Genomic DNA, 23,643 nt, shown 5'->3' with positions numbered 1-23,643 from the left:
CAAAATTAAAGTAGCTTTAATTTAGTTTAACCCTGAATGAGAGAGTGTCTACACAGGAGTTTAATGCACTTTAATCATTTTCACTGAAATCAGCCACTGAATTCCTCTCTTTCCAATGGAAAAGTTAACTCTGATAAATTTATCCCGAGTGTCCCCATGTAGACAAAGCCCTAAAATTAAAAAAAAAAAAAAAATTAAAATATGCTGAGCTCAAGCTTGATTCAGCAAAGCTCTTAAACACCTGCTTAAATTGAAGAGGTGCAACTTAAAGCAAAGCCCTTTGCTGAATAGGGGCCCTAATTAGCAAAGCCCAAGTGACTGACAGAATTCAAGGACTACTTGTGGCACCTTAGAGACTAACCAATTTATTTGAGCATAAGCTTACGTGAACTACAGCTCACTTCATCGGATGCAGTGAGCTGTAGCTTGAATAAGCTTATGCTCAAATAAATTGGTTAGTCTCTAAGGTGCCACAAGTCCTCCTTTTCTTTTTGCGAATACAGACTAACACAGCTGCTACTCTGAAACCTGACAGAATTCAAACGGCTGGATTGTCCCTGGGCCTGTGTGGGTGCATAAAGGGGAGGGAGAAGCCACAAGTAATTTTAAAAAGTTACAACTGGTCCTGAAACCGAGGGCTGTTCTATACTACAAAGTTAGGTCGGCTTCACTATATCGCTCAGGGCTGTGAAACAGAATTCTTCCATCGACGTAGATCCTGCCTCTCAGAGAAGGTGGCTTTACTACAGTGATGGAAGAACCCCTTCCATCACTGTAGTGTCTACACTACAGCATCGAAACTGCAGCTGTACTGCAGAAGCGTTTCTAGCGTAGATGCACCTTGAGAAAGGAAACCTACCTCCTTCCAGTTCTCTCCTCTGGAGAGCAAGGTGTTCACTGACTGATTTCAGTGGAAGTGAGGAACCTAAATACCCTTTGAGGACCTACGCCTCAGTCACTAAACTCCTCAACCAGGGCTTCCTGGACCCGAGAAGGGCCCGGCCCTTCGGAGCATGTGCAGTGCTGGTGCCAGGTGAGTGTGCTGCCAGGGGTGGGGGGAAAAGAGAGAAAAGGGCGGCAGGTGAGAGGGGGACTGTGGAGTCCTCCTCTGGTCCCAGCCCCACCTACACCCCAAATGCCTCATCCCCAGTCCTGCCCCACTCCAGAGCCTGCACCCCCAGCCAGAGCCCTCAACCCCGCACCCCAACCCTCTGCCCCAGCCCCAAGCCCCCTCCTGCAGTGTGAATCCCTCATCCCCAGCCCCCTAACCCTCAGCCAGAGCCTTCATCCTCCCACCCCACATTGTGCAATATAGGGAAACTGTTAAAACGCTTACTGTTTCCAGTCCACTTATATATTTTTTTAAATAAAGTAAACCAGATTACAAGGCAGGTGTGAGGGGAAGGGGGCAGGACTTGGACCCGTTCTGGGCACCACCAAAAATTACACAAACCTGTCACCCCATTCAGCATTACTTCCTAATGATAATTTGTGCCTGTGAAACCTAACATTCAGGAGCTACACACCACAGCAATAACGACTTGAGGTGTAACCTAAGGACTCACAACTGCTTGAGTCCCGTGCCACTCTTTGTTGGATGAGACTTGCAGAATGCACACAACCGAAAACAATATTTAGCAACTACAAAACAACCCGCAGCTATAGAATCCAAGCACAGAGTGCCATTTCTGTTGCTTATGCCTTGCTAGTAGTAGGAGTTAGACAGTAACGACAAGACCATTTCAAGGATGAAGTTACAGCCTGCCCTGTTGAAATGATTCAGAAGTGAACACAAATGGCCATGTTGTTAGTTGACAGCAATTTTTTCTTGAAGACAAGCGTTGTTATTCAAGCTAACAGCCCACACCAAGAGAAAAGACAGGAGAGAGGAATTCGTAAAGTGTTGGTTATGTCCAAAGGTTAAAAAAATTGGTAGTTTTGTTTTTAAGTGAGAGATGATTGTCCAAGTTGCCAGTTAGGATACAACACATGGAAGCATGCAAGGCAGACCCAGTTATTGCACCAGTAGCTACAACCTATAAAAGATAGGAAGAAAAAAAACAATAAGAGTTAGTCTGCAGTCACTAGAAGCAAGCTTTAGAGAATTATACATTGTAAGGCTTATCCTAAAACAAATCAAGGGGTTAGTGGAGTGATTCTCAAAGTGCATGGTGAACCCAAACGATTTTCCAGAGAGGGTGTGAACCTCCGTTTCTCCATTGTGCCTCAGAATCACACAGCTTGCATTTAAAAAATGAGAAAAGTCAGTCTCTAGCTGTTACGGTTATGAAGAAAATCTTCAAAACATGACCTGAATGTAACCAATCCAGTAATGTCTGCCTGAATTTGCAGAGAGCCTGAAACAATAGCTCTGAGTTGTGAACTGCCCCATTCATTTGGCAGGCACTAACTCAAATCCCAATGCTGATAATTAAAATGGTTGACATTTACAATATTTCACTGTTAAAAGCATGCAAAAAAGGAGAGGAAGTATCAATTTATGAAGATCTACACAAACTACTCTGAGAGCCTGTCTACACAGGGAAATTGGCCATACTAGCTATTGCAGAATTTGCTATTCCACACACTATTCCAGAATAAAAGTGATTTTATTCCAGATTTATTACTCCGCTTTGAAAGTGCACTAATCATTCCAGATAAAGTGACTTATTCCAGAAGTGTGCCCACATGGGGACCTATTCCAAAATAGCCACTGCAGAATAGCTTGCTCCACATAGTTGTTCCAGTCAATCTCCCCATGTAGACAAGTCCTCAGCGACAGCTTCTCTTGGGGATGCCTTTGAGAACTCATGGGATGGGGCCTACAGGGGGTCACTATTGGATTCATCTTCTTGATGGGAAGCTGACCTTCCAAAGTTTTGGAAAATGCTGAGTTCGCGAAAAGGTGCCAGATCATTCATAAAAATTCAGAGTGGCCACTTATCTAGCAGAAGTGTCCTTTATTGTGCAGAGAAACCAGACAAAGTCACTGAACAGAAACATTGGACATTTTAAGATATCCTCTGCACATTTCGTACAATACTGTGCTCTTCTGTACTGTTGTTATCTACAGCAAGGAAAGCAGACTCCTTTTGGACACGCCGCTGTGTCAAATTTGCTAGACAAACCTCATAGCCAATGAGCAGTCATGTCACCCAAATGGGTAAATGATTTAGATTCACAGAAAGAAGGATCAGTGTAAGTGAATACAAAGGGAGGGGAAATGTCACAGTGGAGACTGGATGGCTCAGCAGGAACTTGGTAATGGGTTAGGGAGCCCTTCACCTCCACATGGCAGGTTAGAAGTGAGCCAAGGTTGGTTGTGGCTGAACTTTGACTTAATGGGCGATCCCAATCCCATCCCTAGTGACAAGTGCCCAGTCACATTTGGAATTCAGTGAGGTCCTTCCTTGCCAGTCAAAATGGGGCTGGAGATTGAGCCACCCTATCAAACAGGGCTGAGGCACACTGAGGAACACTCCTGCTGCTGGTAGCTGGGGCTAAACAGAGGGCTTCCCTCTCCAGGGCTGTCAGTCCAGCACCTTTCAAAAGGATGAAAAAAATACCTCAATGTGTAGAGAAAAGCTATTCAGATAAAGGATCTGATGGGAGCAGACATGGGGGTGCTTTTGAAAGCCCCATTAGATATCCACATCTTTATGCACCTAAACACCTTTAAAAACCTGACCTCAAATCCCTATGTGCAAAAAAGCTGTTGATGATATGATCTTAGCATCTTTCAGCTATGAAATAGAACCATCCATATTTAGATGTGCTTTATAAGGTAAGTGGGGATTTTCAGACAGAGTAGACAGTGTACAGGTCACATTCTATGTTACGGTTAATTATATCTCAGGAGATTAGACACACAGAGATAGATTCATCGCCACTGTAACTCCATCAGTTACTGACCTCATCCTGTAACTGCTCCGGGTGTGGAATTGCCACTGAATTCACTGGGAGTTCTATGCACAAAACAGGATCCAGCCCACCTTTTACTATCTAACTCAATGAAAGAGGGATTTCTAAGATAAAACCTCATTAGACCAGAGGGGAGCAAAAAGAACAGGCTATTTCTCTTATTATAGAAGCACAGGTAGGAAAAGCACCATAATTATAGGCCATACATGTGCTTATACATTTTAGCGTACGTTTCAACATCATTTTCAAATATGTTTAAAAAACAAAACCCAACCCTGAAAATTGTATATCATTTTATAATTAATCCTGAAGAGTCTATGACCAAATTTCTTAAAGGTCAGAGCTCAATCAACAATAGCAAGGACTAAGGTTACATTGCCCCATTGTAGCTGCTATAGCATTCAGGGTGCAAAGAAGATACTTGGCTTTCCCAGGAGCACACCATTGCATAGTATCTGTATAACTGGTGATATATTTGACATGTGTTCTTTTTAAGAACATTTGTGCTATAGCTTTAGAAAAATTACTATAATGGAACAAGTGTAAAGGATTCACGATGCTTTATGCTTAAAGCAGAGATTGATGCAGAGAGGAAAAATATCAGAAAGCTCTATTTATCAATGACTGGACAGTAAATGTTCATTCTTTGCTGAGAGTAGTGTCCTTTTGTGTAGTAATGATGCCAGGGTCTTGGAGGAAACAGTCACGTTTCAGAATGAATTCAAAGTATTCAGAATTCCATGTCATGTTAGACAGGAAGATTTTGCACAGGGAAATTGGTGAAGTGTTCAAAAAGAAGTAAAAATCAGGAAATGCAGTGGTAATTGCAATACAGAAAAGGTGAAGCATTTGAGGAGTTATGATAAGATACCGCAGGAGGATCGTTAAGAGATGGGAAAGAGGATGATCAAACCATTGGAAAAAAAGGAGAGAGAAAAAAAAATAAATATTAGAAGTTCTGTTCATGAAAATATAGCAATGAGCAAAATACTCCCTAAGGGTGGAATTCTCCCCAGTACACTGGGCCTTTGTACCTCACATAAACCCTGCTTTGGGGAACTGGTTCTGGAAAGCATGCAAGCATGTGTCTAAATCCCATTGACTTCGATGGAAATAAAGTGCTTTCCTGAGATCAGGATACTTTCTTGCATAAAGGCCCAATTCTGCAAATCCTTATTCTTTTGAGTAGCCCTTCCTCACATTAGTCATGTAATTAATGCTGATGGAGTTACACTGACATTAAACTGGTACGAGATGAAATCAGGCCCACTGGCAACCTGAAATCAGTTCTGCTCCCACTGAAGTCGAGGGAAAAAAACTCCCACTGGTTTCAATGCACGCAGAATCAGAAGCTATGTCCCCCGAGCTAGTGGCTATTCTGAGAGACTGAGGTTAAAATGCTCAGGCCCTGTGGTACAATTAGCGTTATACTATTCTTCTACACTAAGGTGAATTTCACATCAGATTTTGGTTTATCCCCATCATTTACTTCAGAGACTCATGACTGTATCACCATTTAGGTTACAGCTATAATCCCATAGGTCAATCCTCAGAATATATTCCAGCACATTCCTTTGCCATGCCCCCTTTCCAGCCACTACCACCCACTTTTGAGGCCAAGATGGCCCCTCCCACAAACATTACAAGGTTGTTTGGTGGACTTTCTGCCTCAGAAGAGGATTTAAAACCAAGGGTGAATAACTGACAATGGATTTACTCTTCCTTTTAAAGCAGGAATAATGCTTAAGTCTGCATTTTCAGGGGGCGGGAGCTGGGGGGAGGAGAAGAGAGACTCAAAAAAGACATTTTAAAAAATAGAATGAATCATTTTATGTTGGGGAAGGAGTTAAGTGTTCTTTAAGTTAGTGAATATCAAATAAATATAACTCCATTATTACAGCATTATACAGAAGAGAAAAAAAAATAGTACATTCTATAGGTCCAACCCCACTCCCATGAAAGTAAGTAGGAGATACTCACTCTGCAGATTTCCAGAAGTGTCCGGGGTGCGACAGCCGTCGGTTCAGTTTTGGCAGTTTTTCAAGCATATCCACGAGAAGAGTAAAGCTGGGTCTCTCACTGAGGTCGAAAGACCAACATGCTGAGAGGATTTCCTGAGGACGACATTTTGGGGGGGTCATTATCATCCTGTTTAGTTCATGAGGTCAGTGACAGGGGCCAAATGACTAGGGCTTCTGTTTTTGGGCACCCAACTTATGACACTTGAAGGGGCCTGATTTTCAGACAGCAGGTGCTCAGCAGCTTCTGAAAATTGGAGTCTCTCAAGTTGGGTGCCCAAAGCCACCAGTCACTTGAAAAATCTTGACTTTGCTCTTTATTCCACATCAGTTATTCAGGACAAGGGACAACTTATAAATTAAGGGCACATGCTTCAAACAATCCTGGCAACAGCCTGAACAATACAGAGCTTATGGATTTCTACAAGAAACGAGTGAAATTCATCTACCCCACCTCCTGAATACACACGTGTCCAGCACCTGCACAAATGAGCTGTGTGAGAGAAACTACCTGGAGGCTGAAACCTACTTCAGCATGTGGGCAACATACAGAGCAACCCTGCAGGTTCTCCACAAAAGAACTCCAGCCCCTGGACTTGAACAAGGACTGCGGCCACAGGATCAAAGAAATCCCAACCCGGTGACCGTGATGTCCCTTCTCCCCTGGCTCCTCTGGAAATCCCAGCTGCACTGTCCTAGGAGGAGCTGGCACAGGGTTCTGATCCAGCGTGTGCAGAGCTTGACACCCATGCAGCCACTACTTTCCTCTGTAGCAAACTACAGAGGTTCCAGGGGGACATCCAGGGCTCTTACTGCGAGAGGTAAATGTACCCAGATACAAAAGCTGTGCTATCTGACACGATCCTCCTCCAAGTGGAACGGTCTGGGGATAAGTCTGTTGAGTATAAATCTGCAGAAAATGCTTAGGAAACTATCGGGTAAAATCCTGACCGCACCAAAATAAAGGGGAGTTTTGCCATTGACTTTACTGAGGCCAGGATGTCACCCGATGAGCTAAGCACCCAGTTCCTTCTCTGTCCTTGCTCTGTTGGGGCAAGGGAATGCATTTTGCCATGAGAACGGCAGCTAGATTGTAAAGCTCTTTGAGGCAGGCACCATCCTTTTTGTTCTGTGTTTGTACAGCGCCTAGCGCAGTGAAGTTCTGGTCCATGACTGGGCCAGAACGCCACGTGGTACCTGAGTGTGTACATATCTGAATTGGGGCAAAATAGCTGGTAAGGTACTATTGATTTTTAGGGTGTGTTTTTCCCTTTTCCTTCATAATTTTGATTGACACTTCAAGTAAGCTTCCCCCTCCTCTCCAGACCTGTTACAGAATCTCTGATCAATGGTTCTTTGGAAGGATTTCCACTTACACTGACTTCTTTCCCTACACTAACTGTAGCAAGGACATGCTTCACTCCTTCTCCGCTTCCGATCTGCCAGATGAGTGCTTCAGCTGGCTGGCTCTTGAAAGGCCATTCTCTTGCTTGGAGCTCATACCAAACAGTCCTGAAACACCGGTAAATAAATTAAGCCTCACAACATCCCTGTGAAGAAGACAGAGTACTGACATCCCTGTTTTACAGATAGGGACACTAAGGCACTGATCACTTATGGAACAGGACCAATATCATATAGGAATAAAACACATAACTCCTGCCTCCCCATCCTGTGCCTTAACCACAATGTAATTCTTCCTCTCTGATAAAATGTCTGCTGGCTTACATCTTTTACAGCAAGGGACTGAACAGCACAGAAGAAAAACGCACCATTATTCAGCTCTCTGTACTTGAGGCCTGATCCAAAGCCCATTCCAATGAATGTGGTTCTTTCCCTTTGCTTTGGATCAGGCCATAATTTAGCGGGTTCACGCATCCCTACAATCTACCAATGATTCATATTCTTACCCGAAAGCATAGACGTCTGCAGCTTTAGAGAAGGGCAGCTTGTCTTCGTCTTTCCCAGGAGACATCTCACGAACGATTTCAGGGGCCAGATAGCACAGCCAGTCATGGGGCAGCTTCAGTTCATTTTCACGCCTTAGTTCAAGGAGGAAGTGAGATTAGCTAACCCCTTTTGCATGTTATAATTGGACACAGCACAGAGCTAGCTGCAGGAACTCTTGATGGGAAGTCTTTTACTCTGAAAATTTCTTCTCCAAGTTTTATTTTTTTACCATAGAAATATACTGGGCCTAATTCTCAGTGGCTCCATTCCTGCACTTGCTCCTTATGTTCAGAGGCTGTGCAGGGGCCTGCTCAGCCCCTGATGTAATTTAGGGCAACCTGGAAGCTGCTCTTATACTAATTCCCATGGTCCCCCATAGACCCTGGGAAGCAGGGGAGGGCTGTAGTGTAATGAATTCTGACCACACACCCCCTCTTTTGCCTCGAACACTAAGGGCTAGGGGGCATAGCTGGTACAGAGCCCTTATGTCATCTCCATACATGCTGGAAGGGAGTCTGTGAAGGGGTATTTCCGGGGGGCCCCTTTCTCCTGCTTTAAGACCCCTTTATTTTGCCAGAGTGCCTTAGCATGACAGTTAGACACACACACACACACACCACTTTTCAAACCTGGGCGTCTAAAGTTAGGGGTCTATATCTGTTAAAGCAAATCATTTCTCCTGATTTACACCAGTGTAATGGAGATCAGAATCTGGCCCCTTGTCTACTTGGTCACCATTGCTTGTTTCAGAAATGGACTAGAGACGTTAACCCTTAACTTACCTTCCCTCCTGAACCACACCCGAAATACCGAATAGTCCAAAGTCTGTGATCACCACTTTGCCATTGTCATAGAAGACATTCTTGGACTTCAAATCTTTATGCACAATCCCCTTTGCATGAAGATACCCCATGCCCTGGAAAAGATTGACACACTTGGCTGTAACCCTACCTTACACAACCCCATTTCCATATGACCTGGTTGTATGTGACATTCTTTTAACAGATTTATCCTCACGCCACCTCTGTGAGGTAGGGCAGATCTATTATCGCCTATTTCCAGAGGGGAGGCTCAGGGAGCCTGGGTGACTTACAGGAAGTCTGTGGGAGAGCAGGGAATTGAAACTGTCTTCTGAGTCTCAGGCTAATGCGCTACCCAGCTCCCAGACCCCCTTCCCCTTCACAACTCAGCCCCGCTAGGGCTTCTGGTTCTGCACTTTGACATATCTGGCTGCATTTGGCATATCTGCATTTGGCATATCTGGCTGCATTTCAGAAGCTTTTATCAGAGCCACATTGAGGAAGTAACCCGCCGGAGGTCACACAGCAACCTGGGGGCAGAGTCTGGAACAGAAAACAGGCTGCCTGAGTCACAGCCCCATGCATTGTCCTATAAAAACATCTCACAGAATCCATAAACACTGGGAGTTTCCTGGTCAACTGGAAGAGTCATCTGCCCAAGAGGAAAAAAAGTCATTCTTATGCTAGAAGGACCACTCTGCATTTGTAGTAAAAACATCCAGTAAACTCGAGCAGCCCCAAGGAACAGACTAGATGACCGAGAAAACCAAAGAGAGCCTTGCATTTGGCATGCCTTGTAATTAACAACTCATGAGAAGCAGAACGTGAGATTAGTCCAGCATGGAAAAGCCCAGATAAGCCAAGAAACATAACACTGGCTTTGATGATCTGCATTCCAAACAGTAGAGGAGAGGTCTGTAGCAAAAACTTCAACACAGCACTGTACTTAAAGGAATACCAGAGCAGGGTTATGATCACTTCTTATATATTAGCATAATGGTGATGTATCTTGCATGACTTAATGAGGCAGCGCCTGGACATTCAAAGAGAGTTTCTTCCTCTTATTAAAGCAGAATTCTTATCACAGACTTCATCCACACTGGCGATTCACCCCAGTTACAGCCACTGGTGTAGCTACCTTCTACAAGCACGTAGTGTAGTCAGGGTAGGGTGCAATTGGCTGCAATCTGCGCTGGTGCTACTTGCCCTGATTTCAAAAGTGGGATAAGCCCCAGGGGGCAGACCCTCATTTAGGGTAAACTGACATAGCTTCATTAATGGCCATGAGCTTCAATGGAGCTATGACCATTTACACTAGCTGAGTATCTGCCCCCATTGTCAAATAGCAGCTTGCACTGATGAAGCTATGCTGGTGGCTGAAATCAAGGCAAACTATAAATGTAGACAAGGCCTAAGACAGAGCAATCAGCCACAAGCTTTACTCAAATGATTTGCAGGCATCAGCGAAGTTCTGGACAAACCTGATCCAGGGTTTTAACTTCCCGACTTCCACAGGATTTGGAATGTCACTGCAAATATGATGCCCAGCTCAAAAGCCACCAGAAAGTTTTAATTCTGAAACCAACAACCTCTTCCATTCACCTAGTGTTCTCTCTCTTACCTTAAGGATTTCTTGAGCTATCTGCCTGGTTTTGTTAATATCCAAAGATACCTTGGGATCCCTTACAAATGAGTGAAGCGTCCTTCCTTTGCAAAAGCTACAAAGAAAAGTGGGGGAGGACGGGGGGGAAAAAAGAAGAGACCATGTGGTGAAAAATGCAAGTTCCTAAACATTCACCCTTCTTTCCCGTGGGGAAAAATACATATCTAGACTTGAAAGTGCTCGATCTGTCAGTTTCATATGACATTGATGGCAGGGTTTTATAACACAGGACCCTCCCCCACAAAAGAGAGAGTGTCTAAAAAATGTAAATGGGCCTGATTCTCATTTTACAATAGGCCCCTTTACACTATTTTGAGTGTAAATGCCCACTTCAAGGCACTGCCACTTTCAGGCCTCTTTGCAACTTCTGGAGCAGTGTAAATGAAAACCAGGCATAAACTAAGCATGTACTGTACACAAATCACTAAAAACCATGAGAGGAAGAAAAAGGTAACTACTTCTTTTTTCTGTTTCTTGCTTTGCCAAGAGTCTTTCCTAAGTTTGGTTAGAAGCGGAACGAAAAGGACAGCTCATATGACAGCATTTTGTAAACAGATCAGGTCCATGCACTGACTTAGAACATTTCTGCTTTCAAGAATGTGCTCCCTAGATGGGAGAAAAAAATTACACACTTCTTTTCCAAACACAAGAGGCCAGACTGTGGTAGCCTGACCTGCACAGTACTTTGCACTCTAGACCTTTCGGTCAGCAGAGACGTCAAAGAGTGACTAAGCATCAAGCTTGGACAACCGCCAGTCCTTCCCACACATGGGAGGAGTCGCTTTGGCAGGGCAGCGTGCTGGAACCATATGCTACTACTGCTCTTGCTTTACCTGCCTGTGGAGAGGTGACATTTGTCTCCATTGCTCCCAACCCAGAGCCTTACACATTACATCTGCTTTCTGATCCGCAGTAAGAGCCCTGTGAAAATCATAGCAGTGCTGTGGTGAAATTCTAGGTCCTCACCTGGTAATAATGGCTAAATGAGGGGGGTGCATGCACGCCCCCATGAAGAGCACCACGTTCTCATGTCGGGTCTGCCTGTAATTCATCACCTCCTTCTTAAAGAGCTTGAGATGGTCCTGATTGTTCCCATCGATCTCCAACAGCCTGATTGCCACCTCTCCGTGCCATTTCCCCCTGTAAACCTTCCCCCATCGTCCTTGGCCAATGGGTTCCCCCAGCTCAATCTGTTCAAAGGGAATATCCCACTCCTGCAGGTAAACGCTGGTCTGGCTGGCCTTGCGAGAGATCACCCCTTTCCAGTGTGGCCGCTTGCTGGGCAAGTCATCTAACTCGTCCTCATCGTCTTCCGGTTCCGATTTATTTGTCTCTTGCTCTTCGACCTGTTTGCAAATCAGAAAAGGGGGTGGGTGGGGAGAAGAATAACAGTTACACTGGAGTCCCACCTGGTGGTTGGTAACTGACCTCTTAGCGCACTCTACTTGTATTCCTCCAGCCAACAAACCCTAAAGATGATTAATGATGGGATAACCTCAAAGGGTTCAGCTTGTGGGTTTGATCTGGCTAAGTACCCAGAAATCTAGAGGCTGATCTTAACCTCCCAAGGCTGTAAAGTGCAGCTGGGAAGGCTGCGAGAAGAACCTCTCTCATGGTATCTCAGCACTTCTGGCTGGAGCTAGAGGGCTCGATCCCATGTGGTGCTGAGCACTTGAAACTAGACGTGGACTTTTGCGGGACTTGTAGGTGCTCAGCACCTTTCAGGATTTGACCCGAATTCCACAAATGAAAATGTAAAGTTGATTTTCAAAAAGGGGAACCAAAAGCTTCTTCAAACTTCAAGACCATGTTCCATTTGAGTTGGAAGCAAGATACTCATTTTGGGCCAGAACTAAAGCCCAATTGCAGGACTCTCATTCAAGACAATGGTCACTGGATTAAAGCCTGTAACAAAACTGGTTCGCCCAGCCCTACAGCAATCCACTTTTACTTCCTGATCCAGCAAAGCACTTAAGCACATGTTTAAGCAGAGCAGCCATCCCAGTGAAGTCTATGGGACTACTCACTTGCTTAAAAGTTAAGCATGTGCTTTGCTGGATTGGTGCCATGAGCTAAAGTGACTGTTTATTGGAAGTCTCAGATTTTAACTGCATAGATATGACATGCAGATTTAAAAGAGTTGTTTTACAAAAACGTTTAAAAAATTAAAAAACAAAAGAAAACAACTCCTCCAAATGCACCTCCAACAATCACTGCAATCAAAGGCTTTTTCTAGATGAAAACTACAACCCTGGTACTGGCACCAAATAGTCCTGCGAATTTATTGAGAAGTGAGTGAACAACAAAAGAGCTCCTTAGTACAATTGGAAAGGGTATAACTAACAGGCAGGCAAGTTAGATGTAGCCAAATAAAAATATCGAAGTGTTTGCAGCCTAACCCAGTTGTAGCATGAACAGTGGGTTATTAAAGGAGATATTTTGTAGCACAGACCTCTATTTCATTACACAGGAAAGCCATGCTGATTTCAGTAGTCATATCCTGAAGACCACAGCCCTGCTATTTAGCTTTTAATACAGCCTTTGTGATGGCGTATGAGAGTGGACAAAAAAAAGAGAGAGGTGGTCCATTTCACTCACAAGCATACCTCTGCATCAGGCTCTTCAACCCCCTCTGTGTCCAGCTGTTCATCAGCACTATCAAGAGAAAATGGGTTTACAATGAAAATATGATGGCATATGGACTCAGGCTAGGAAGCTGGGCTGCTGCTTAGATTTTCAGCGCCACCAACAGAATTGAGAAGAGAACCAAAGCGTATCTACTAACATACCACATCAGAGGAGGGCGCTCTATTCTCCAGTTAGCAGGCAGGGAACTTCAGAAGACTACTTCCGATGTGCAACTGAACCACCACTAAGACCTTGTCTATACTAGAAGGAGAAGGGCCTGTTGCTACAGCAACAGCCACCAAGGGAACATCTGGACAAGCAGTAGCACCAGTGATAACTGAGGGCAGGTAGGGTTTGAGTAGGTTTTCATGACACGGTCAACAGTTTAGCAGCAGTACAGCGGCACCAGTACTGGCTATTGCTATACCAGGCAACCTAATATTCTTAGTGCAGATACACCTACGTTGACAGAGCAATATGGAGTATTGGCTATGGTGTTATTAACTCCCAAAGACGATGAACAGTGATCCGCCCAAAGGCTGTGATCTTTACAATCCAGATCCCAAAGCATGCTTAGAGCCGGACATACCATGCTCTGTAAATCCTAAAACCCTGCAACGTCCATTTGACTGGACTTATCTGATCTCCCCTGGGGCACCCAAAAGATACACTGAAGCCAGCAGCAGTCACACAACCAGCTCACCCCACTTCCCAGGAGTCACCAGTTTGTTAACCTTTCAATTTAATTAGCTGGGATGGGGTATATAAAACCCACACTGGAACTGAAGGGGAAGGAGCAACTCTGAGCACAGGAGGAGACCCCCACCCAGCCACACCTGCAGAGCATGTTTCAGCTGGAGGTTGACCCCAGGCATCTCAGAAGGCACCTGAGAGGGCAGGGAGGGAGAGAGAGATCTAGCCTGAGAGCCCCTGGAGAAGGGCGCTGCAGAAACCTTCTACTGGAGGGAAAAAAACCTGAGCTGATGGTTCTATCATCATCTTTTGCTTAACTATTGTGAGGCAAAAAACTGTAAGACTTTGGCAAGAGCATGGGTGGGAGGAAGTGGCCCAGGGAGGCAGCCTTAAGGTAAGATAAGGCAAGACTGGCCAAAGATATTATGTTGAAACTGTTTGATAGAAAGTTGGTTTTTCAATTAACCATTTTTTTGTTGCAGTCAACAAAAAAACAAAAAACCCCAAATGCCCGTAAAAAGAAATATTTCAGCCACAAATAGTTTAGGTTTTGGCCAACATTTTTCAGTAAACCGTAAATTTTCTGTGGAAAATTTTGATGAAAAATTGATTTTTTAAAAAAGTTTTCTGTGGGCAACCTCTTCTCACATTTTCTGACCATTTTGAATGATTAAAAACAAAGAACTTTGCACATTAAGGGAGCCATGGAGTGATGAAGCAAGCATCATAACCTCTCTTTACCAAGTTTATAAAATGGATCAGTGCTTTCCCCAAAGTTGCACAATGAATCCATGGCAGAATTCAGAATGAAACCCAGAAGTCCTGCCTACTAGCCCCTCTTCTCTAACCATTCAACAAAAGTGTTACCTTTTCAGTTCGCTATGAAATGAACAAAAAGGATAAAGAAACATAATGCTTACTTAGTGTCTTCAGCTGTTTCAGGTGGCTGTATTACTTGTGGGGGGCTGGGAATTTCTAAAAAAAATAAAATACAATACAATACAATACAATACAATACATGTATATCACGCTTAATCCCTACCATATACTACTGTGGATTTATTTCTCATACAGGAAATACACAGGCAGGTATATTAAGTAAACAATGAACAACCAGCATAGTGCTAAATTATGGGCATTCATGTTGACTGAATCTGATTTACTTGTTCAATTACCACCTATAACAACATTTTGTGAAGTATTCAACTCACCTGCTAACTTAATTCTGAAAAAAATTTACCTGGATGTGCTTCGCTTTAAGCAGTCAATAATACTAGTCATGGGCTTAAAGTTGAGCACTTGTGCATCTGCTTGCAGAATTGGAGCCAGCTTCAGGCACCCAATTGCATAGGGTTTCTAATGATGCTCATGATGAAAAATATACAATTGACTGCTTTACCCATTTGGCTCGTCAGCACCACCCAGTGTCAGCTTGGCTTAGGTCACCCATTTTCTATAGCAACCCCACAAGCTATTACCCAAGTCTGTCTCTTTCAGGAAGCCTGCCTCTCACCCATAATCTGAATTTAAACTGGATTTCAAAAGAACTCCTGTGAAGAGCACCAGTTGTAGAAATAGGAGGCTGTAACTATTGATTAGATTAGTATCTTATTCTTCAGTCAAAAATATTTTGCCTTTCATTCAAGGCCCTCTAAGTGGTTTACAGACACCTCTGCGAGACAGGCAGGTACCATCGTTATTAGCCACTTCACAGAGGTGGACTCCAGAGTGCGGCTACACTGCAATCACTGGGTGTGAGTGCAGCTCGTATGGACAGATCCAAGGCTACCTTTAATCTAGCTAGTTCAGGTAATAGAGCAGTGAAGCTGTGGGCGTGCGGGTAGCACAGGCCAACTCAGAACCCTGCATAATCACTCTGGCAGCTAACCCACACTAAAGTATGCTCCATCACCTGAGCTAACCCACACTAAAGTATGCTCCATCACTGCTCCATCACCCGAGCTAGCTATATTAAAGCTAGTTCAGGTATGTCTACACAAGCCGCAATCACAGGGTGTGACAGACACGCGCTAAGGAACATGACCCGTTATGTCTAAAATCTTGCAGCTTGGCAGGGGGTTAGATTAGACGGTCCCTTCTAAACCTCTGGTTCTAGGATTCTATGAACATTAGATTCTAAGATCTTCAGGGAAGGGCCTACTCTAGTGACCAACAGGTTGGGAGCTGGGGGTTCGGGAACTGTCACGCACAGTCACTGCTGCACTTCCTCCTTCAGTCTACTACACCCACACACCTAACCTACTGCACGCACGGGCAGACCCTGCAAACATACATTCCCTAACGAAGGCCCTATTTTGAAAAACAAAAACCCAAACAAGACTCCGAAAGGAACAGGGTGAATTTTTAAATGGGTTCTATTGATGGTAACAGTAAAACTATTGCATCTTCTAGACGAACAAACCTTAAAATCAGCTCCACACCAATAGCTATGAAAGTGTCTGACCTGAACCAACTAAATCTGTCTTAAACCCCTGTGGTCCAGATCCTCAGATGCATCCGTTTACACCAGCTGAGGATGTGGCCCTCGGAAAATAGGGATAAGATTTTTCAAAGGAACATCAATGTGGTACATAGACTTTTGTGATGGGACTCTCCTCTGTTACAGCTAAACAAGTCATCCATGTCACTTTAAAATGTAAAGAAGAAACACGCACATTAGGAAAGAATGGCTTAGTGTTATTGTTTATGTCGACACGAGAAAGCTTTTTTTTTTTTTTTTTTTGGAAAAGCAGGAGCATTCAAAAAAAGCAGAAGATTTAAAAATAGTTTTATTTGGACAGAAATGGCACAAGCTGGTTAGCAGAATTAAAGCAATGAACTCACCTGGGAAGATAAACTGTTGTCTATGCTGAATGTAGTAGGCAGCTTTATATATAAAAAAAGGACAGCAAAAATCACCAGGAAATAATAAAAAAAACAAGTTAAGTGTGTCAAGAGATAGCATCAGCAAGTGCCCCATACGCATTCAGTGAATTAGTCCCAACTCATTGTTTGAGCAACAGATTAGTAGATTAATTACCAGCCAAATCAGTGGATGGATTTCAGCACATGCATGTTTGAAAGACTGAACAGGATGATAGATTAAATCAAATCAGGTGAAAGCGGAGTTACGGATAGTGAATGTGGCCAGATGGGGAGACCAAGAACAATGGTTAGGCCCTCAGGTGGTGTATATTGGCACACGAATGAGAATACTAAACCTTCTATAGCGCTTGTCATCAGTACGCCTCAAAGCACTTTACAGCAGGAGGTTGTGTCATTATCCCCATTTTACAGATGGGGAAACCGAGATTAAGTGACTTATGTTCTTATGGCTGTCTGCTAGGCCACATTGCCCGTCCCTTGTTTTCAGTGGAGCTCTGCCAACTTACACCAGCTGAGGATTTGGCCCATTCACATTTCTTTTTGCTAATTTTATTCCAATGAATTAACAGGTAGGTTTCTGTTTTGTGTAATCAAATCCTGCTTCTTCTCCATTTGATGTCTTGGCTATCACAACAGATTTTGCATTTAAAACAGAAACTTCCAGTGATGGATCAAAGACTTGACAGAAAAATGCAGCTCTCTCTAGGGTAAAAAACAACACGGCTATTTTAAATAGCACCAAGTAAGATTTCCAGGCCAAAGGAATGAAATTTGACCCCAGCAAAGAAATGTGCTGACTATGCAACCCTGGCTCTTGTCTGTATTCCTTACTCAGGCAAGAAGTCCCCCTGACCTCATGCTACTCATTGCAGAGTGTGTTTTGTAACGCACTCATAGTGCAAACACTTCCCACCACAGATGTCTGACTCGGCCATTTCAAAAATCCTCACAGACGGGCACTCCTAATGAACAACATGGATGACCAATAGTGTTTATACAAAGCACAATTTTTTCCTGGTTTTCATTTCCACTCTTCACTCCATTAATCAAGTTGCTCATGATTTCAAGTCATTCACACACACACACACACACACACACACACACACACACACACACACACACCCCCAATGTGCAAAGAATAAACAAATAGAGGAGAAAGTCACTGAATTTTCATATGCTCTTTCAAAAGAGGGGAATTTGGAAAGATGAGACCACTGAAGACATGTAAACTTCTCTCAGTGAACTCTGTTCCAGAGTAGGTAGTTTTACTTTCAACAACTTTTAAAACCATACACATTTCAGACAGCATGAAACAAGGCAGAGAGGCACAAGATGTGTAAGTCAGGGTAGCTTTTCCCCTTCTTTGATCTCAGTCAAAGCTTTCTGCCCCCTCCCCAAAGCTGCCTAGAGATTTTACCTGCCTCCTGGTTGCAGCAGGACAAATGGAGCTCAAGTGCAGATACCAATTCTTTCCCTCTGTTTCACATCAGTGGAGGGGACACCAGACTGTCTGGTTATAGGTGGGCATCGTGGAGGGAGTGACACCTTGGCACATGTGTCACTCCCCCAGGAACCCATGGAGTCCTCTCCCACCAGCAGGCCATAGGGGAGTTTCTTTACATGAGTTCTGGGGGAGAAGGGAGGACACCCGGGGAGCAGCTGCTCTTAGAAGTCCATGGAAGCAAAGCATGCTTCTGATTAGAAACCAGATCAGGTGTGAACACTGCTGGAGGCAGCATTTCCACAGACTGTCCTGTGCAGCTGCTGCTGAACAGATGTGAGGGGGAGTCGGCCAATGGCAGCACAGCTCCTGAGGTACAGCAGAATGGCTGTGCAAAGGCCCAGGGTCTTCACCGACCTTGGAAGTTATGCCAGGCCGTGGGGCCTGAACCTCCTGTGCAAGGGAGGAGAGGGGAGTAGATCCTGCTCCCCCAGTGGAACTCGGCGTCAAACACGCATGCCTGCTAGGTGGGGAAACAGCCTGCTTATGGGGGAGTAGGACCATTACTCTGGATCAAATGGCTGCAGATCATCATGGGAAGTGTTGCCTGTACCTTATATCATCTAGAAACCAAACGCATAAGTCAAGAATGCAAAGTACTGAGGGTCTTCCGCATGGCAGTCTATTTCCCGTCTTCCCCCTAAATCACTGGGCCAAAAGCTATTTTACTCTGCAGTTGGTTCTCTGCCTGGTCACAATTAGCTGATGAGTGCCCACCCTCCATCCCAATGCAAAGACCAACAATGACAGAAATCCCCCTCCATTTACAGAGTCCCTGCAGGACCTGGAAGCACTTTGTAAAATAGGCCAGGTTCTGGTTGATACCTAGGAGCATAAGTTAGGGACTCCAAAGTGGGAACAAGCACACTGCAGAAGCCGGCTTGACACAGGCCTGTATCCTAGCCAAGATCGCTCCCGGCAGTAGAAGTGGTGCTATTCTGCACAGGCAGAGCTGTGCACACATGTCCTTGCTGGGTTACGATAGTACCTAGGCCATGCCCTTGGCCTCCAGAGCATTGCCCAGGAAGTTGGGAAGTCTGACCATCCACAGTTCTCCTGAAACAAATCAGTTACCTGGAAAGTGAAACCGGCAGTCCCGCTGGCCCATGGGGGAGGGATTTGGGGGAGGCGTTGCGCTGGGAGGATTGGAAGATTGGAAAGGTGCTGGAGAAGACGGCGTGGAGGAGGTTGTAGAAGATGGGTTACTGCTGGAGTCTAGATGGTTTATTGCTGGTGGGTGATCCTGCAAAAGCAACAAAAGCCACTGAGTGATTTTTGCTTAGGAAAGGGAGACGCTTATTGATGGGTCACCAACTCTTCCCAAAGCAGATCAGCCAATCACTGTCGCTGTGTGCAAACAGCAAGGAAGTAGGCTCTTCCCATAAGATCCTTATGGGCAGGAGGCTGGAAAAGCCAGCAGATGGTCTCAGCATGAATGGGAATGTGGCACCCAAAGCCCCTAAGCAGCTTTGAAATCTCAGCGTAAGACCTTAGTGCTGCTCCCACTCAAGTCAGCGGTAGAACTGCCAATGACTTTAGTCGAAGCAGGATCGGACACTCAGTGGTGTTCTGAGGAATCACAGACAAAATTAAGAGTGTGGGGTTCTTTATACAGAGAGTGAAAAAGAAAAAAAGGGGAGCAGGGCCACCAAACTCTTCAGGTGAACGGGAGGAACTTGTTACCTGCAGTCTAATCTAGTTAAAAACTATCACCTAGACACAGCAAGACCCTGTTATTAGGTAACAGACAGGGAAGTTTGGGGGGATGGATTCTTAACAGCTACTGAGCACCTGCACATCCCATTGGAGTCTGTGGATGCTCAACACTACTGAAAGTTAGGGCCTCGGGATTTTTGGAACATCTTTGTTTTGCTTCTGGTTGGGGGACAAAACAAAGCAATAAATACATCTACATACAAGTCATGCCTTTCCCCCATGGAACCACTGTTCTTTTATGCCTTGCAACCCATCCCACTTCAAAACATCCTCTACCCTCTTCACACATTTCCATTGTGCGCACGTTTGCTAAGTCAGTTTCTCAACCGTGCTGTGCAGTTTTGTTTGTAGGGTGCCTCCCTCTCAGTTTCAACTGTGAATGACAAATGCAGCAGTCACACTAAGGCATTGGGCAAACGGCAAGGTAACGTTCACCAGCTCGTTTGTCATTTCCCTGCCCAGAGGTGGAAACACTCATCGCTTGAGCCTTCAAACCAGTAGTTCTCAATTTCCACACTACCCCATCCCTCCCATTTCATGGGGGTCTTGCTGGGACCCTGCCCCCATTTAGCACCATGGAAAGGGCAGGGTTGTCACGACTCTGGCACCTACTCCCAATCCTCCACGGGTCACAACCCACAAACTGGGAACCCCTCTGAAATCCACTATAGGAAACAACCCTGCACTGGGAGGGAGACAGACAGCCTGGGCTAATACAGCTTTTCCCTTAGAACTGGATTGGGGGGTGGGAAAAGGTTTTTATTCCTTGGAAAATTGACTTTTCAGAAAAACAACAACTTAAATATTTGAATACAAAATGGCATCTCAGTGCCTCATGGGAGTTATAATCCGGGTATTTGAGGTTCCCATTCTCTTCTATGGGCTGGGCTCTCTGGCCAGACTACAACTCCCAGAATGGATCACTTTTACCCCTCTTGGTTAGGGGCAGTGGTGAGTCATAGGAGCCCCTGGCCACAGCCCGTCAAAGGAGAGGCAGTCTGCCCAGACAGCCCGGCCCATGGACGAAAGGAGGAGCATAAGACATTCAAATGACAATTCACGGGAGATGCTATTTGGAACCAAAATATTTCAGGTTTTGGTTGAAAATTGGGAACTTTTTGGTTTCTGAGCATTCACCGTTTCAACAAAAATATCAATTTTCTGCAGGAAACAGCCTTTTTTCACAACCATTTTTCTTGATCAAAACCCCAGTTTCCCATCAAACCACGACTGTGACTGAAAACGTGTGACCCGTGCTCTTTTCCACTCGATTGCTTTGGTTCTAGGTTTCAACCCCCCCGCAGCAGGGGGCTGGAGCAGCTCAGAAGCCACATTTCACAAGTGGAACATGTCACACGTTGAAACCAAGACTCTCTGCACAGAGAGGCAGAAACAAAACGTGCGAAAAAATTATGCGGCTGTCACTGCGCTAGATGATGGTGCTGCATCTTCCCCAGACGGGCTCACAGTTCAATTGTGGAGACACATCACAAGCTTTGTTTCACCAAGTACCTTTTTCGTTAGTGCTTTTGGAAGGGTTCCAAACTGTGGCTCTGCAGGTCTATCCACAGGGTTATTAATATCAGAAGGGACAGACTCCGTCCTTCTTATTTTTGCTACTGAAAGGGGAGGGAGAAAGAGTTTATTCAGACTGATTCTCATTGTGATCACATCAGTGATGAAAGATAAAATGCTGAAACTCACAGCAAACTTACTGGGAAGGAAAGATATTCTGCAAGCAGGGGCCTCTTTAGTACATTTGTTATGACACTTTAATCTGTGAGGGAGAGAGAGAGAGAGAGAGAGAGACACACACACACACACACACTCGTTAGATAGCGACTAATTCGTTACAGACAATCCAGTCTAGGCCTCCCCTGGCACATTGCATGCGAATTTCAAAGGAAGTTCTGCAAACTAGTAGGGCCCCAGTGCTGCCCTGTGGTCTGATTGTGTGCCAGGTCTGCACCCAGATGTAGCCCTAGCTATATGAGGTATTTATATGGCCCCATTGCTGTAGGATCTGAACACATGACATTTTTTAAATGCACTTATCCTACAAAACCCGTGTGAGGTAGGACAGTGCTATTAGCCTCACTTTACAGATGGGGAACTGAGGCAGAGAGAGACTAAGTGACTTGACCAAGGTCACACAGGAAGCCTGTGGCAAAGCATGGAGTGGTGTCTGGGTCTCCCAAGTCACCTCTCTAGTCAGTATGTCATGTTTCCTCTCCCTCCACCACTCTATGTTGATGGACCCCAATGCAGGGCCTGAAGTTGTAACTTAAACTAAGAAGCAAAGCAAATATGTCTCGGAGATCAATAATAAATCGAATGACACAAAACATTCTTCAGTAAGGGACCAGGATTCGGTGCTCACCTGCAGTGCTTACACTTCACACCGAACATCATGCTTTTCTGACACACGTGGCACATCTGAGATAACCAAGATTTTGTAGAGAATCTGAGCAGAAGGGGGAAAAGTGTTATATTGGGGCCAGTTACACAGAAAACCAAACATTACCTGAAACACCGCTGTTTAACTACAGCCAGTTTACAGTGTGGCCTCTTATAAAAGGGAAAACACACTGATGGAAGTGGCTATTTTATTTTTTTAATAAAAAGGTATTTAAGGAAGCCAGCACCTGCTCAGGGAAAGAAAGTGACCTTTGTGCAGAGGACAACCATAGGTTTTGTTGCTGGCCATCTGTACTGGGATCAATTTCAGCCTACAGCAACTCATAGGTGAGCGTACAGGGCTTGTTTGTCAGGAAGAACCAGTATGCACACACACACACGCGCGCGCATGATGATGTTCAATTCCCAGAAGGAGATTTTTGCCATTTTTCAGTGCAGTTTTGCAAACTGGAATTGCTGGTTGACAACTCCTGAGGCTGGCTGATCTACGGCCTTATGGATACAGACATTCAGCCAAAACCAACTGGATCACAGGTAAATGACCACGTGCAGGACTCCACCCAGAGGGGAAAGTCACATCACTAATGTTTCTCCTCCAAAGGCTCCCTAAAAGCAGAAGTTCGCATACAGGGAGGGCTGTTTCTTTATGCCGGGTGCTCAGATGGAGAAGCAGCTACGGAGCCACATAAGCCTCTGATCCAGCAAGCACGTATGCACCTGCTTAAGTGCTGTTCTGAGTCGGGATTGTGAACAGCCGCGCTGATGTCAGTGGAACTAATCAGGGGGTTAAAGTTAAGCACGTGCGTAGGTATCTGCTGGATCAGAGCCTAACTTTTTTTCCTTTCTAGCAGGACAGCAGAGCAAACATACATAAAACCTGTATTACTGTTTGGGACAATAGTTTCCTCTCCTTCCACCACTCTTTATGTTGATGGACCCCAAAGCAGGGCCTGAAGTTGTAACTTAAACTAAGAAGTAAAGCAAATACGTCTCGGGAGGGAGGGAGCACGGCAGGGGAGGAAGAAAGCAGGGGAGGGGCTAATGTGCTCCTCCCATTTTAAGACCAAGACCTTCCCTTTGGTCTGCAAGCTCTCTGGGACAGAGACTGTCTTTGTTCTGTTTGTACAGCCCCGTGCACAACTGGGTCATGGTTCATGGCAGGGGCTCTCCGGCACCACTGCAATAGAAATAAGCAAGACATTGGCAGGATCCCAACTGAACAACTTTGTAAGAGGGAAGGGAAGGTTGCAGAGACCCATCAATAGTTCTAATGTGTAATGCCTTTTAAGGACATTAGAGTTAGAACAAATAGCAATCCAGGAAATGCAAAGTCAAGGCTAAACTTCCCAAAGGAGGCACCCAAGGCACCTTAAAATTCTGTCTCAGAGCAGTCAGCTATACACTGCACTAATATGTGATGGTTCGGATTACAGCAACATCCATTTCATT

At 44.9% G+C, this 23,643-nt stretch overlaps 1 protein-coding gene across 1 annotated transcript in view; it reads right to left on the bottom strand.

Moving 5' to 3' along the window:
- The window catches only part of KSR1 (kinase suppressor of ras 1), a 116,370-nt gene that overhangs the window by 7,353 nt on the left and 85,374 nt on the right, over positions 1-23,643 (bottom strand). Inside the window, exons 7-19 of the mRNA XM_074974965.1 lie at positions 22,157-22,240; positions 21,492-21,553; positions 21,289-21,395; positions 19,135-19,303; positions 16,518-16,559; positions 14,594-14,648; positions 12,959-13,007; positions 11,319-11,698; positions 10,311-10,407; positions 8,672-8,805; positions 7,850-7,981; positions 7,316-7,451; positions 5,902-6,035 (exon numbers count right to left, since the gene is read on the bottom strand). Coding sequence (XP_074831066.1) covers positions 5,902-6,035; positions 7,316-7,451; positions 7,850-7,981; positions 8,672-8,805; positions 10,311-10,407; positions 11,319-11,698; positions 12,959-13,007; positions 14,594-14,648; positions 16,518-16,559; positions 19,135-19,303; positions 21,289-21,395; positions 21,492-21,553; positions 22,157-22,240 — 1,581 coding nt within the window. The remainder of the gene's footprint in view (positions 1-5,901; positions 6,036-7,315; positions 7,452-7,849; positions 7,982-8,671; positions 8,806-10,310; positions 10,408-11,318; positions 11,699-12,958; positions 13,008-14,593; positions 14,649-16,517; positions 16,560-19,134; positions 19,304-21,288; positions 21,396-21,491; positions 21,554-22,156; positions 22,241-23,643) is intronic.

The sequence above is a fragment of the Natator depressus genome, chromosome 17, assembly GCF_965152275.1.
Source record: "Natator depressus isolate rNatDep1 chromosome 17, rNatDep2.hap1, whole genome shotgun sequence".
Classification (NCBI taxonomy): Eukaryota; Metazoa; Chordata; order Testudines; family Cheloniidae; genus Natator; species Natator depressus.
This window is presented reverse-complemented; position numbering and strand designations above follow the sequence as displayed.